This window comes from Temnothorax longispinosus, chromosome 7 (assembly GCF_030848805.1).
Source record: "Temnothorax longispinosus isolate EJ_2023e chromosome 7, Tlon_JGU_v1, whole genome shotgun sequence".
Classification (NCBI taxonomy): domain Eukaryota; kingdom Metazoa; phylum Arthropoda; class Insecta; order Hymenoptera; family Formicidae; genus Temnothorax; species Temnothorax longispinosus.
Window position 1 is genome coordinate 52,140 of NC_092364.1, and position 16,879 is coordinate 69,018.

The 16,879-nt window shown below is 37.2% G+C and overlaps 1 protein-coding gene across 4 annotated transcripts; it reads right to left on the reverse strand.

Moving 5' to 3' along the window:
• Positions 1 to 113: 113 nt before the first annotated feature.
• On the reverse strand, positions 114 to 16,075 carry LOC139815532 (constitutive coactivator of PPAR-gamma-like protein 1 homolog). Of its 4 annotated transcripts, none has more exons than XM_071782497.1 (16): positions 15,918 to 16,075; positions 14,280 to 14,707; positions 14,008 to 14,180; positions 13,805 to 13,918; positions 13,495 to 13,641; positions 13,017 to 13,386; positions 12,491 to 12,742; positions 12,018 to 12,398; positions 11,794 to 11,932; positions 11,544 to 11,669; positions 11,315 to 11,432; positions 10,917 to 11,217; positions 9,504 to 9,748; positions 7,680 to 7,808; positions 7,012 to 7,112; positions 114 to 6,766 (listed from the first exon to the last, which is right to left on the reverse strand). In XM_071782497.1, exons 2-16 carry the CDS (start codon positions 14,491 to 14,493, stop codon positions 6,616 to 6,618), a joined length of 2,961 nt encoding a protein of 986 aa, XP_071638598.1. In that variant the 5' UTR covers positions 14,494 to 14,707; positions 15,918 to 16,075; the 3' UTR covers positions 114 to 6,615. The 4 variants fall into 4 exon arrangements, with proteins under 4 accessions (XP_071638598.1, XP_071638597.1, XP_071638599.1 ...); XM_071782496.1 differs by having other exon boundaries at positions 12,018 to 12,401; XM_071782498.1 differs by lacking the exons at positions 114 to 6,766; positions 7,012 to 7,112; positions 7,680 to 7,808 and adding an exon at positions 8,986 to 9,388 and having other exon boundaries at positions 12,018 to 12,401.
• Positions 16,076 to 16,879: the final 804 nt, after the last annotated feature.

The window sequence follows — 16,879 nt, forward strand, 5'->3', positions numbered from 1 at the left end:
ATTATATTATTTGTATCAACATCGCGCGATGGAGCATTGTAAGCGGATAATCTGTAGTTGCAATAATATAGGAGGACGTACGCTCTCAGGAAGTAAAGTACTCGCTCAGGATGTAATTTTTTCATATTCTTTTAATTGTATTTAAGACATGACAACACGTTTTCAATAAATCATTAAACTTTCGAAAATATCAGCCAACCATATCCGAATCTCTCGCCTCCCTCTCTCTCTCTCTCTCTCTCTCTCTCTCTCTCCTCCCTACTCGTGCTAAGAGCTTTCTTACAGGACTCGATTGAAAGTTTGTTATCTTTTACAAAAGCTGCACAACATGCCGCGCAGGGCTACTTTATAAACTGAACGCGGAGGACTCTACAAAACTTTAAATATTCTAATTTCGCGTGTGTATGTGTGTTGTGAGAGGTTGCGTTCGTAGAAGATAAATAAAGGGTTAAATATTATGCTCTTGAAAAAAAGGAGGAAACTTGAATTTATCTGCCAATTGGATCACGTGCTCTGCTCTCGCTTTCTCTCCCGGGAAAATTTCCGCACGTTAGCCGATGCGATGGCTCGCGAGGCACGAGAAGAGCGCAGAGCACTTGCGCTCCAAAAGTCAGATTTACAGCGAGTATCAATAATGCAATTTAAGTAGTTTCTAAATCGTTATAACATCCATTAAGAGTGCGTTTCGCATTTTATACTTTGAATAATCATTCGTACATATCTTTTTTTTTCTCTCTCTTTGCAGTAATATTATATAGAGTTGCCACTACATTTATATTAATTATTTTACCTGCTACTCTCCAAATATGTATCAGTTTTTAAAAGTAGATTAAATGTGTCTTTAGAGTTACGATAATCTTTTCTTTTTTCGGTTCTGCCTCGTGTTCTCGTCAGCACTGATTCTCTTTGTTCTCTTTTCCCCTCTTGGCTTCCTTTTTTTTCCCCAAATCGTGCAACAACCCTTCCAGGATCACGGAAGTCGTACGAATAATAGAGTTACTCGGAAATTTACGCGCGCGATCCCTCGACTCGTCTCGAACTAGCGAAAGCATCAGAATCAGCTCTGCTCGACACCAGACATGACGTGGATATATGTTACAACAGTAAATCGTTTACAATGGTATTAATAATCCAACAAGAATACATCAATACAGCTGCGTTTATATTAAATGCGAGGACCGCGAATGGATCGGCTACGTACGACGTGGCGATCTCCCTCGGTTAATCGATTATATCACGGCACGCGACGTGCTACAAATATAATTTTCTTCTTCGTGCGAAAAAAAAGGCTTCTCATTCTACTTGATAGATTCTATCCGATAATAGCACATCGGTCGGGGGGCACTGGAATGGTGCTTCAGAAAAAGGTGTGATTCGAAACGAATTCACAGATCGTGATCGCCACCGCTGACCGACCCATCCAAGTCAAATTATATAATTATCAATAACAGCTGAGCGCATGTACAGTTCTTTCGGATCAACGAACGATCATCCGCCCTCTTCCTCTCCCACCCTTCTTTCCCCTTCGTAAAACCGGAAACTCGAGCGACAGGCGACTATTCCGAAACACGGTGCACGTGCCTCAAGTTGAAAAGCTTGAAAGGGCGTTTCTCTTCTCTCACACAGATACATCCACATAAATGTGTAATAGGCGTATATTTCGTTCATCTTTATATATATATATAATTAATATATCCCATGCGCTTTCGCGTCGTTACATTTTTCCTTTCTTCGGATATAAGAGAAAGTAAAAAAAAAAGAAAAGAAAACGGAGAAAACAAACGTACTAATGATTATCAAATATACACATGTTATCGCGCGTATGCGGGTAATCTTTTCCTCCCCTATGAAAAATAATAGCGTAGTATTATACGTTATGTAATATTTAATAAGAATATTATAAGGTGTGTGTCTCGGGGCCCACATGCGTTTTTTTTTCTTCATCTACATCGATATCTTTTTTTCTTTTTTTAATCTTTTTACTTTATTACATTATTACTTGCGCGTTCGCTCTATCTCGTTACTTTAGTTTATATCTCATATTACGTATATAAGCAAAGCTACGTTAAGGAGAAAACTTAAAATTTTAGAGTGTCGAGGGCGCAACCCGGAAGCTGGCCCCTCTCTTTCGTTCGTATGCTTATAACGTCGGATCGCTATGAAAAAATCGATTCTACTCGGTACAGGCTACGGCGGTTAGAAGTTAAAAGATAAGGAAAAACACGCGGGTATACATATATGTGACACGATGCCCGTCTCTCTCTCTCGTCGCGTACACATCTAAAGAATACGCGAAACGTAATATATAATACACGTTTTTTTTTCTTCTTCCTTTTTCCTCCCCTCAACCTCAACTACCATTTAAAACAAGTTATTGAAATTAAACATCAATCTTTTTTCTTTCAAGATTCTCGCGGGGCAACCTAAGGCACTATAAGGTATAAAAGAAAGAGGACGGTAACTTATATAGAGATGTGTAAGAAAGCGGGACTTTTTCTTCTGAATAAAGGATTCAACTGTTTGTGAATACATGTTTGCAAGTGTTACGTAACGTGAATCCTATACTCGGCGGTACATCGTTTAATACTCCGTGCTAGAAAAGTAGCGTCGAAACGAAATGAGACGTAGCCGTTTCCTTTGGAAAAATCGAGCGCGTTATATTTCGCAACGACGTCTCGTATATTAACGCGCGCGACACGTCGATCTAAAATGACGTCCGCGCGATTCAATCAACCGTTTCTTCGTTACACGACAGTCGTTTTGTCATTCCAGCAAGATTATCGAGAATTTAGTATTTACTTGGTGTATACAATAAATTTGTTTTCCTGTTATTAATTATCTGTTCACAACACACAATGTTTCAAAGATCATTATAGATTGTTACTTCATAAATACGATAGATTATTTATAACTTTTAACGGTATGTTACGGTATTATCATAGACGACTTTCGTGGGCCCCACTTTTCTACTTCGTACAACAAAAAGCAGGCGGCTTGCGCGCCTGTTTTTTACGTCGTTAATGCTTTATGCGAGTTTCCTTGTTTTCAATATTTCTGCTTTCTGTTGTATATTCAAATGTAAATTCTCTTTTTCTTTTTTTTCGTTTTTTCGGCTTTTGCCGTACGCTTCGCGTTTACATTAAATTATTTCACGTTATTATTATTGTTGCATACTCGTATCAGTAGCAGCGGCAACTGTTCACGTTGCATACGTTCGTTATTTATGTCTTTATTTGTTTTATATCCGGTATTATATCAATAAGAGTTCGATTTCTCAGAAAGAAAATCATCTATCTTTACGTAAAAGCGTAAAGTGGCGTTTTACTCTCAACGTCGTATTTCGTCAGATTCAAGAAGGTCGGCTTCTAGTACGTGTTATATGTATTTATGTGTGCAACATGTGTGTACGCGTTCGAAACGAACGCGGCTTTGTCACGTCTCGAAATTTACCTTTAGAAAGGAACATCGTATTGGCGATCGATATTTAGTGCATTGCAACGTACCTTGCAAAGTAATCGTAAGCGTTCGTACGCTAATCGCACGTGTTATGAGACTCGAATGATTACAAAAATCATATTACATTTATCCGTGAAACGTATGATTTACAGACGCTCGTCGAGACAAATACGTGTTAAGCAAACGTTGATTACTTCGCATATGCATCGCGTAAAACAGTCGACGTATTTCCACTTATACTCTGCGCGCACATCGAACCTGACATTATATTATGTTATAATTCATTTCTCTGTTATTCATATATACGTTACATATCTTTTTTTTTTTCTTTCCTGTTCCTACATGCAACTCAGGAAACTGAGAGCTTTGGAAATGTAGGAGAACATGGGATTCGTTTCTTTTTTTTCTTCTTTTCGGCAAATTTATCCGCGGATGTCATTTTCTTAACATGCCATTTAAAGCACTTTCGTCTGTCTTTCTTCACCCCCTCCCCCCTCTTTCTCTCACTCCATCTCTCTCACAGGATGATGTTGCTCCTTTAACTATTCTCAGACTCGTCAACTGTCACTTTACTCAAATTATATTAAGGTTCTCATTGTCCTAATGCATTTTACGCAATAACAAATCTACAAAAATATAACATTTTATCTTATCATCATATCTCATTATATTATCTCAATAAATGGTTTTCTCTTTTTACTCGCTTTAATCACCTTCGTACACACGTCTTAGACATGTGTCTGCCTCGTCTTTGTTACTTATTTTAATAATCGTGTTCTGTCGTGCTGTCTTGTTATTTCGCTGTTATATATCATTTCTATTGATAAAAGAACCCTCGTTTTATCTCTTTTAAACTCCGATGATCTTTGGTAGAAAGTCTTTTAGACTATTCTACACATAAATAGCATATTTTTAACATAATCATCTCCTATTCCGATGCGTAATAAACATCAACGCATCTAGATTCTGTATATATACAGCATATCACGCACACTACGTCACTTATAAAGCAACTGTTCATATGTACAATTAAACGAAAAATGTTTTTCGAAATATGCTACACTAGACGTGCGCCCAGAAGCTCGTTTTCTTTTTTAAACGTAATAAAATTAATTCTTTCCTTAAATATTTTATTTAACAACCACGTTGTGACATTTTATGTGTTATGTCAATTTTCATCAAACTAAAATGTCGAAATTGATTTAATATATACATCTCATATTATACACGTATTATAATATAAATATTATATATAATATGATAATATTATATATTTATAATATGAAACGTGTATCATTCAATTTCCGTCACAAATATAAACTTGTTTATCATATAAAATTAATTTTTATATATATAATATGTTGTTATATATTATAATATAGTGTTAATATAAACTTAATAAACTAAATGCTTCTAATGGTTTTAGAACTAACAAATTATACCATATATGCACCGTAGTGTAGCATATTTTCTAAACAATATGAGGCATATTATAAGGATTACTTCTCAACAATCTCTTATATTAGACACCCTTATGATAAGCCTCAAGTCTGTTGTTAGATAGAAACAGTATCGTATCTAAACCTTAAATTCCATTCGAGAAACCCGTTCGCACACGTCTCCAACGCAAATAAATATATGATCTAGATCACGTACACACATATACATACGGTAAATATATCCGTATTTATACGTGTTTATAACGATATAATAACGATGTATTGCCACGTTTATGTACATCATTATCGTGGCTCTCTCTCTCTCTCTCTCTCTTTCTCACTCTCGCCTCCTCTCTCTCTCTCTTTTGCTCTCGCTTTCACTCGCTCTCATTCTTACTCTTACTCTCGTTCTCCTTTTCCCTCTTTCTCTCTCATTCATTCTTGTACGTGCACACGCTCTAATCATGCACAATTTTCTCTCATGCACTCGTACTCAGGTACAATACATTTACACGCTTTACACAGGCACAACTTACGTATAATATATATGCATGAGAACTCTAATCTAAATAATATATGTATATATATAAATATATATTTTACCTATATGAAAAGCATCAGTCTCCATGTGCTACGGACTATCTCAGTGTCCCGTCTGACATCGTTTTTATCTACAAAAATCACGTATGCGCTATCATGTGTAATATGGCGTATATATATATGTGTCCATGTGTATATCAGACTACTTCCCTTGTCGATCAGATCGACGCACTGAGATACATCGTAGCGAGCATTTCATATAATACCGGAAAATATATATTTTCATGTAAAAAAAATAATCACACTTCTTAAGAATTAAATACTTATAGCAGCTGAGACGATTTGTTCTGAGTAGTAAAATTAGCGCACGCATACACTAATCAGTCGAGTTCCATTCCATGGTACGCCGAGCAAGGTTAGCTCGCTCGCATTTTTTTTAGCACAAGCACGATTTTTTGTCTTTCTATCTTATACAGAGTGGTACGTTTGGCAGTGAGGACATCATATATCGCATACGTCAATAACGGGTAAAATCTTTACATCGTGCCGCGTGCTATCGAGACACCGTAAGTAAAGATTTCTTGTCGCCTATTATTAGATCAATATTTTGGACCCATCAGAGCTTTAGAGCTCGTGTGCATGTAACATTTAGAGACAGAGACAGAGTTTTTAAATAGCTATCAATGTTTTGAAGATAAAAAAACTGTTTTCTTCAATATATTTTACATTAATTTCTTATTAATGTATTAAACTTCTATATTAGTTTTAATTTAAAAAAAAAGCCAGATACGTGCAAATAAATTTCATATAATTCCAAGTCATGATAACTGTTACCGATTATAAATCTGCTCTACATTGTCTGATATCAAATGGTAACAGAGTATTTGATCAAGTCTAGTTGGAATAACGTTTTTGATAAGCCGTATAATCTGCGGATAATATACAGATTTCCCCGAAAAGTATCAGCCAAAAAATTTTGATCTAAATTAATAATTAATTTAATGTAATAATATTAAATTTTGTACGTAAGACGTAACAAAAACTTTTGTGTAACACGTTCGAAAATCGATATTTAAATGTTACTGGTGCACACGTGCTCAGAATATATAAGTAGATTGTTAACAGTCTTGAGTCATTATTTGGGCGTACAGTCATTTTTCGAGAAGTTTTTCTTTTATATCTAATTTTCCGTGGCAACCGCAGTAACGAGCGGTGCGTCGCCTTGTCCCTTTTCCATGCCTTTACCATTCTCTACTGCATCATCAAACTGACCTGGTACTGGCAGTGCGTCTTTTGTCAGTAGTGCACGAGCGTTGTCGGTTTGAGTTTCACTGAAAACAAAGTATACACGTATACAAGTCGTTATATTACATCTATATAATCTATACACGTATTTCGTTAAATAAAAATTAAATTGATTAAAAATATATTATCAAAGAGAGAGAGAGACAAGTTCTTTATAAAATGAGTATGATGAAGCCAAAGATTTTCTTGTGCCGCAAAGATCAATAAATATTTGATTATGAAGTACATGTGGCGATGTACTTTAGGATAAAAAAAAGCTTCAAACACTCACTTATACGCAGTAATTCCATCAACAGTAATACCACGCCCCTTGCTGTCTTTCTTCTCAGTTTCCTTGGTCTTCTTAATAGTAGTTTTCTTTTTGCTAGACACCTAAATAATTAATAAAAATATATTTAAAATTTCTATATATTACTAGAAAACATATCAACGTATCCTTTCTCTCGATTTCGATGAGATTTAAATATACTGCAATATAGATAAAATATAAGATAATAAGAAGCACATATTTTTTAGATATATGTTCTCTTGTAAAATGTAATATTTCACATTTTCGTAAAAGCGTACATTAAGAAATACGCAGACGAGCAGAAGAGTCGTAGTGCATAAGACCCGGAGCATCTCAATGATAAGAACAATCTCTCGGTAAGCAAAAAATAAATAAAGTTTTCAAGCTACGTACTCGCGCTAGATATTTTTCTCGTCTTATACGCCTACAAAAATTTCAGAAATACTTATAGTCACCTTACAAATTACGTTTAAATTACGTTTATTTGTGAATGTATGTCAGATTAGCTCGGCGTGTTATTTCCGTGTGTTCAACTTTACTCAACACGCAAAAACGTTATCGGTTTAAGTTCTCCGGTAAGGATTCCAAATTCGATTTCGTGTTTTCATCACCGCCGATATTTTTCTCGTTTACCTACAAGATATTTTTACCTTCATTTGAGTCTTTTTGCCACGTCCAGCGATCGGAGCACGGGTAGCCCCGCGTGTTTGAAACGTCGGTCGGCTTATCGGATTAAATCCACGAGGAAGACCGTATTTAAGTCCACCAATAGAAGTTACCTACAACACACACGTTATCTTAATTATAATACATATAAACGTCATTGTCTAAATAAAATACTATAATATACTCTAAGAATGATTTCTAGGTCAATGTTTCAGAAGGAAAACCTAGAAATTCAAAACAAGAAAGTGTTATATGAACACAGATCGTTTAAACTTCATTTTTCGAGTTGTATAAAAAAAAAGCCCAAAATGTTCATTTCCCACTTAAGCACGCTATGGTATGTTCCAACGTCTGACGGCGACGTTTAATATAGTCCGATATATTTAAATCATAATACATACTACAGGTTTTTAAAATGGTTACATGTCTCGTCTAATTTATATTATTTCTCATTTTAAATTACATTTTAAAATATATATTTATGTAAATTTATCTTTTTCTCACGTAAATAAAATTAGACAGACGTATAACACGTGTCTTATATAGTATCCTCAAGAAATCGTCAAAGTTATTTATATTTTGACAAGAAATAACGCAAACTAAATCCACGTCAAATGCAGAAAAGGTAAATTAATCTGAAGTAACGTGGAACGTCATATTTCAAAAGTTAACGTCTTATGAGAACACGCTGCAGAAGAGTCGAAACAACTTACTTTTTATCAATACGTATGACCAAAATTCATTATTTTACATTAGATTCAGCATTTTTTTATTCAAGTAATATTTGTCTTAAAATTTTCCAAAAAATGAAAAACGACTCATACACACGCGCGCGTACTTTTACCTTGTTAAATTCCTCACAAATATTAATTTTAGTTTTTAATAATGGTATATATGTGTAAAATCATATTTCTATATCGATAAAAGTTACGATATAACGATATACGTTGAATACGTAAATTACAAATACACACGTGTATATAACTTGAATTATCTATTAGGTATAAGAATACGAGGCAAAAAAAGAATATATAGTGTTATACGTATCGTTCTCGAAAAGACACGTAATTTTTAAAAATAGATAAGTAATGTTTTTATCTACAATATTTTATATATAACTGTATATGCAATTTTATATGATTTTATTACATCGTTTAGTTATTTAAATACCTACATGCTTCAGAAATACATGCTTTGTTTTATTGAAAGACTACCTCGAAAAGAGATAATATATGTATTACCTAAAAAGAATATATATATATAAAGGAACACCAGTTATAATACTCTGAATTAAAATATATATAGAAACCTTTATTTTAACAGTGTCCATATTACATATAAAAAAACATGCGATAATACAAAATCGCAATCTACAAAAAAAACATTATGTAAATATAAATGTCAAAATACGTTCTTTTTCATTCTAATAAAGCAACACGTATAAAGCCGCATAACGAGGATAACGTATCTATCCTCCGCTTAAAATATACATTCTCAAATACATACGTCGATTTATTTCCATGATGTGTCGAATGTCTACATATAAAAACTATATAAAAACTATATAAGCAAGTAACTCTGCATTAAATTGATTTACGTGATGTCCCTCCTAAATGCACGTATTATCCGATCACGCCAGCGACGTTAAATAGTGAAAGCGGACTACTCAATATCTCGAACGTTCCCCTAAAATCTGTCCAGAATATCGTCATCGTGTGCTTCTTACTCCATATACACGCAACGATATCGAGCCATCGTTATGAACGTGCACGACACATACCCTATTGAAATATGTTGTTATATCTTACCTGCGGTGGAATTCGCCCACGTGGGTGCCCCTGCAAGGGTTGCGGAAGTCGACCAGGCTGTCCATAATTCGGGCCCCATTGACCAACTACGACACCAGCGATTTCCAGTTGACCACCACGCGAAGGGATTGGACGACGCATTAAACCGCGTTGCGGTAACGTGCCACTGCCACGACCGCGCATTAACCCGTCATTAATGGTACAGCTAGCAGGCAAAATATTGGAGGGAACTGATACACGAATACCTGTGATAATAATAAGTAAAATTATTATAAATGTCACGTAAACGAGAGGATAAAAATTATATATTATGGACAAAGAAGAAAATGTTACGTAAGAGTACGTTTTGTTACAAAGAGATTCGTAGTTCTTAATACGCGTAGCATTGCTTTTTGTTACATATTAATCTGCGTGCATATAACAAATATATTTTCTTATGTACAGCACGTTTGTTTCATATAAAAAAATTTATCACGTGCATCACATTATCGGGATATTTTATCGCAGTTTTGAGATTCGTAGGGTTATATTGATGAACCTCACGAAGCAACATTAGCTGCCTTTGTTCTACTTCCATCCGAAAACATCCTATTATGAAAGATCATAGGATGCTAAGGAAACTGGAAGAGTTCTTAATGAAGAGAAAAAAACATCGGATAAGGGTACGTATAACTCGAACGTATAACTCGAACTTTTACCTATCAAATAAACTGTACCACGTAGGGCCGATATCACAGTCTCCGCGTAACGTGATTCTCCGATTAAACTCACTCTTCGTCTCTTTCTAGGGAGACAGTTAGAAAGAGATGCAGAGTGAGTTTAATCGGAGGATCATGTTACGCGGAGACTGTGATATCGGCACTATATCTATACAAGTTGTTATATTAATTCTTTTTCTCTTTTTCACTTTTTTCTTTTCACGTAATGGCTGGGGGCCGTACTCCACATCGATTTGTACGCGTCAGGTCTTGAGATTCAATCCCGACTCTCACTTTATATATTTAACTCGGTTTATAAAAGATAAGAGATACCGCGCGTTACTCTGTGTGAGAGTGGTGAATGTGGTACGTGTAATTGAAAGTTTCGGATTTGATTTCTCATTTCACATACTATTATCATACGGATTTTAAATTTGTAATGATCCTCCAAGATAGAAGTTGGGTGTGAATCTAACAATCTTTTAATTTGTTAGTAACCTAACTGTTGAGGAAAAGAAACCTTCAGATTTTAATTCAGAAGGCCAAGACTCAAAGACTATAGCGCCCTAATAATAATACGTATTATTATTATGAGAAAAGAGATTAATAAGAGAACGTAAAGAGTCAAGAGTTTCGAAAAACTACGTCCTACGTAGAGACGGATAAATAAAGAAGGAGAAAACATTAATGCATGGCTGAGAAAAATATGATATACCTGGTGTGACGGGTAAAGGTGGTCGTGCAAACACAACGTTAATTCCCTCAAGTATAGCTTTTCTCATCCTCTCGACCTTTACAACGCGGTCGATATGACCGCTGCATAATTCCAATAAGTTTTTGGCGATAGTAGCACGAGCCAACGTATGATGGAACAATTTTCCGTCAAAGTAAAGCCAAGGACAGCACATTAACCATGGAATCGGCGCGCCACAAGCATCGTTCGCTAACAATGCGGTCTCGACACCAGCCATGAATAAAGTAGCCAGTTGTACACCGCGTGATGTCACTAATGGAAGCTGTATACAGATGACATATTAAATGTCAGCCTATTCAAACACTGCCTGAACCAATATTGCTGTAGTGTAAAAAAATTGTACGATATGTTTATTTTACCTGCAAATCCTGCAAATACTGAGCATTCATAAGCTCGGGTGAAAAGGCTTGCGCAATGAAAGCGTCTAACTCCTGACGGCGCAAGATTTTTATTTTGTCAGAAAAAGACATAATGTATCTACGAAAAGAACACGTAAAAAAAACATTTGTTAATCAAATTAATTCCAACATTAGTTTCAAAAAGAAAATTTTGGTAAAAGCGACTGAAATAAGCACATTTGATGTTTACCTTAAAACACAGGCCATGACCAGTAGATGTTGCGGTACGTATGAAGTATTTAGCATGAGAGGCGTGTCTGATCTCATACAAGTCAGGAAACCCCTAAGTCTCCGCCGCTTATCATCTATGACTGTGCTAAAGAACAGGAAACTTTGTCAGTTTATAAAACTTATGCGAGTCTACAGAAAGTTACGTAATTCTATACGTAATCCACAATCGTATTATGTATATCTAATTTAATCGATATAAAACCACTTACCCAAACCACAAACGTTGAATCGTAGGCACGCCCCAGCCGATCTGCTCTGCTTTCACTACGTCAGGAGTCTGATATGGATTGGACTTGGACCATACCCACTCTTTTATTATTACATCCGGTATCTCAACCTGTTCACTATCTGTTTGAATAAATTTGCAAAATAAAAATTTAATACAAAAAGACGCGCGAATCTCCATAATTTGTAAAACCAACATCGTACTTACCACCTTTTTCTTTACTTTTCGTAGCTAGATACATCCGGTGATGGAGATTAAAAAGAATTGCGTACACCATTTGTCGAATTGGTCTATAAATCACATGAATAGAAGGAAATTCACGGTGATTCTCGTCTTCTAGAAGAACCGGTAATTTGATTTCACCAGCGATGAGAATTTGATAGATGTACGGTGACATAAGCCCCTTCTGATGACGTTCCGAGGCGGTACGCATAACTTCTGGTGATGTAGTAGGAATGCTAGTCGCGTTCTCCGGTTGTCTCGCAGATGCGGCTGTTGCATGAGATGGCGATGTCGCCGAGGAGCTACTACTCGAACTTGACGAGCTTATCAAGAGATTGTGAGTACCATTGATGACATGTCCGTCGCCTGCTTAAAAAATTCCAGACATTTAAAATGGAATATTAATAAATCATAGACAAAAGCCGTCGAATTTTTTTTCTTTTTTTAAACCGACATACTTTGCTCTTCCTCTGTACGTATGGCATCGACATCTCCGTGACCTTGAATACCAGGTGGATCGATCACAATTTGCGGCGCCGTCTTTGCATTAGCCGTTGCCTGTTTGTACGCGTTCAAACTTTCACGTTCGCTTTCCAAAGTTTCAGAGGCAAATCTCGACGTCTCCAACGTAGAATCACCTTCCGAACCTGATGGTATGTCGGATAAGTTTGCGTGAGTCTGTGTGCTCGGTTTGGAATCCAGTTTATGGACTGAAAAAAATAAGTTTTTTAATACTTATTTTCAATATAAACTTCATTAAAACTAAAGCTAACAATATATAGATATATATGCACGTACCATCTACTTCTATGTTCAGTTTTTAGAATTCTATTTTAAAAGCTAAAACGTTTACTTTCTTTGTGTAAAACAATGTTTATGAATAGAAAATATTCTCCAATAGTATATCCCACGTTTGAAATATATTGGACGTATCTAATAATGAGATGGTATTTGGAGAAAACGTTAATATTAAAAAGCACTCACTTTTTGTCGGTTTCACAGGCTTATAATGCAAAAATCCCTCTTTTGTTCCGTTTAAATAGTATTGAACAGATTGTCTCAATTTTGAACATCTTGGATCGGAGACGGAACCAAACACCTTTTGCGAGACCACGTCCAATTCTGCAGATGGAAGTTCCTTGACAAACGTCGCAATTATTTTAATCATTTGTTCAACGCTTGTCTTATTCAGCACGTTGGTGCTAATATTGTTATTTTTGTAAAAATCGGTCAAGTCGTTTTCGGTCAATATGTAATTTCCAAGTAAAGCTGCCAATATGCACAGTCTGTCAGATGGTATGTTGAGAGCTTTAGTGAGTTCAGAAAGCATATATTCTTTTGTATCGAGAGAACCCTATAATATAAAAAAAAAATATATATATATATATATATATATATAGTCGTTGGACGCTGTAACGTAGCACACAAAATACATTATTTTTCGTACTGAAAAATACCGTACCTTGTACGTAAGTTTTAATTGTTCGGATGAGAAATAACGTGGAGGATCGAATGCAGCGTATTCCGCATCATCAGCTATCAGTCCATTGTACGTATTCTCACGACAATAAGCAATGACTTCTTGGTGATGGTCGTCCATGCTACTCAACTGTTAAAATAGTAATAATGTTGGATTAGGTAACGTTTTATAGATTTTTAAAATTATTGTAAGCAACGTACACTACTCTACCACGTTTTAATTAATATTTCAACTGCAAATGCAAAGATATGATAAAAAAAAAAAAAACAAAGACAGATATTTATCAACTTACAACTGTGACATTCAGATGCCTGAGAGCCATACGTAAACTGGTCCTTAAACATACAGGAGGAGTCCACCAGATTTTCGGTGGCGGCGTACCTTTTGTTGTTATATGTTTCAAGACCTTAATATTTTAAAAAGACTTGATAAATTTGACGTGCTGTCCACATACACGTGATTTGAAAATGTACGTCAACTGTGCAACGAACTTACATTATTAACTTTAGCGCGTACTTGCAACTGATGTTGCACCCAATCTGCTCTCCGAAGAGGTTCGAAACATCCATTGAAGAATACAGCTACCTCCAAACCCGACATTTCCATTGCTTGTATAAGAACAGCAAGAAATTGAAGCATACGGTTCCATTGTCCACCACAAGCCCAATCTGTATTTTTAGTAATAATATTATTAATATTTAAACTGAATGTTCTTCGTAAGAATTCAAGAATAAGAATTTTCCAAAGTATGTTATTTTATTATTTACCTGAGAAAAATCCACCGTACAATCGATCCAAGCAACATTCTCCGTCGAGAACCAGTCTCAATTTACCGAAATTATGCAGCTGCTGTCCTTTAATCACACGCGTGCGCTGTGATTTTTGAGCGACCATACGCGCTATTTTCAACAAGTCTACAGGTATAGATCCCCCTTGTACGCACGTGCTGTCCAGGAAAGTTTGCAAGTCTTGAATGCCCATGTTTTTAATATTTCCGACGTGTATACTCCAGTCACGAGTCACGTTAAGTTTGCTTCAGTTTTTCTTTATGTACACAATAGCTTTTTTACTATCTTTATAGGTTGCTTATTTTTCTGTCTTAAGACCAGCACGATGTTTGCTCTTTTATGGTCGGTATGTTTTTGAAATGTTTTAAGACATGAAGAAACCTAATTCCACGTTCAAAAGTTTCAATCTGCAAAAGAAAAGACGTGGTACGGTATTCTCAGAAGCGATATCAATAGAAAGTTGGTAAAGAGGTTGTCGATGTTACATGCGTTCTCAGTGAGCAAAGTATTGGCAGTCAGCAGTCTCGTAGCAGTTTGTCAGCGGCAACCGAGCAAAGTCTACGCTCTATACATCGTTTTGTAACCATCAAGATAAAACTATTTAAATATAATATTACGAAACAGCAAACTCTGCTCAGTTGTCGCACTCGAGCACGGAGCACGTATCATCTTCCGTTAACAGATTTGAGATTATGTTATATTTCTGTTAATATTCTGTCGAACAAGATTTGTAGCAGATACTTGGAAAAATCTGTTTCTAATAGATTTGATTGTCCAGAGTCCATACAGTCTCGACCGTGACCAAACGAGCTCTATCACGGTCAGCTGTTAGACGACGACAACCAACGACAACTCCATTTGCTTAACATTCCTGATTTTACATTTTACAAGTACTAATAAATAAAAAAAAAGGGGGAGAAATCAAGCGGCATAATTTATTTGGCTCGCAAGACTCGCTGCCTCGTAACGTACGTCCCTCTTCCCCTCTCCACGTCCCCGCCCCGTTCTTTCCCACTCCTTCTCAACGAAATGACAATGGCAAGCGAGAAATTTCTATCTCTATCATCTGTGTCCCCGTTCCCCGTGTGGCCGTGTCCCGTGGACCGGCCGTGCGGAAGGGCGAAGAACAGCGAAGAAGGCGTCGCGTCGGACGTTCGAGGGAGCGGTCGGAGCCGGGGCGCCATTTACTTTGTTGACGCGCACGTCGGGACTGTCGGGAGATTGATGTTGACGCGTTCACGCGTTCACGCGTTCACGCCGCTCCGCGCCGGCTGGCCTCTCTCGCGAGCACGCGAGAGGACCGGTCCCCCATGATGGTGGGACGGACCCAGCCCCGGGGACGGGGACCGTTCGTGTTAATATGTCGAATGAAAATGCCGAATCGGGAGCGACGGAAACGCGAGGGGCGCGACAGACGACCGGTAAACAGAGACCAAACACCAAACAGACGAATCGGAGCGGTCGTCCTGGCCGTGGTCGACACGGAGTATCGGTCGCGCGCGGCTGATCGTAAAGCGTCACGGAGCACGCGGGACGTGCGGCCGTGCGGGTTCCCGGGGGCCGCGCGAACACGTCCGGACGGTCCGGGCGAGCCAGCGCGACGTGCCGCGTACTTACGTTAAATTAGCGATAATCATCGTGGCCCCAAAGAAACACAAAACACACGGGCTTTCGGAGTTGGATGACGTCGGAATCGAAAACGGAAATGACCACCCCGGTACCGGTGGCGCGCGCGGCGACCGCCCCAGACCGCCCGCCGCCCGGCACGCGTCGCGGCCGTCGCGCGCGGTCCGTCCCGCCGATTGGCCGGCCCCCGTCGCGGCTCCTTACGTCACGAGCCGAGAGCCGATCCTGGGGCAGCTGGCTCCCATGGCGGCCGGAAGGCCGGAACTGCGCGACGCGCCATTGTTTCAAAACGCGAAAACGCGCGTCAGCGTCCAAAATTATTCCTAGCTAACAAACACACTTGTGCTCGCGACTGCGTTAAATTACGTACTCTGTTTGACAAAAGCTGACATTTTTTCTAGCACGAGAACGAGGGTACGTGTGTATTGTATAATTTATGTTTCGTGTTATCTCGTAAATTTTTAAGCGCTGCGTTATGGCGTTCCTAGTACTTGTTCTTGTTTAAAGCGTCTATCGTTTCCTTTAACTCTACGTGATTCATTCCACCATCAAACGTATAACAAAATTTTCTACTTTTATAAACGTACATTTTGCAAACATGAATACCTTTTTAACAACATCATACATTTTTATGGTTCCCGAGATATCTGTAACACTTTAGCCATCTTGCATACATGTATGTATTATAAATGTTGCAATAAAGTTTGTAATATTTAATACATGGAATAGGACTCTCAATCTCTATAGAACGTCGATAAACGTCTGCATCATCTTTAATTATAATGCATAAACAGTACGTACGTTGTCATAAGCCTATAAATATCTCAACCATCTTTTATTTAATCTTAATTTAGTCTTGAATTTTAAGATTTTTATATAACAAATGTATTAATAAATTTTCCTTTTCATTCTCTAGACATGATCTATTAAAGCTAAATATATACGTACTTTTA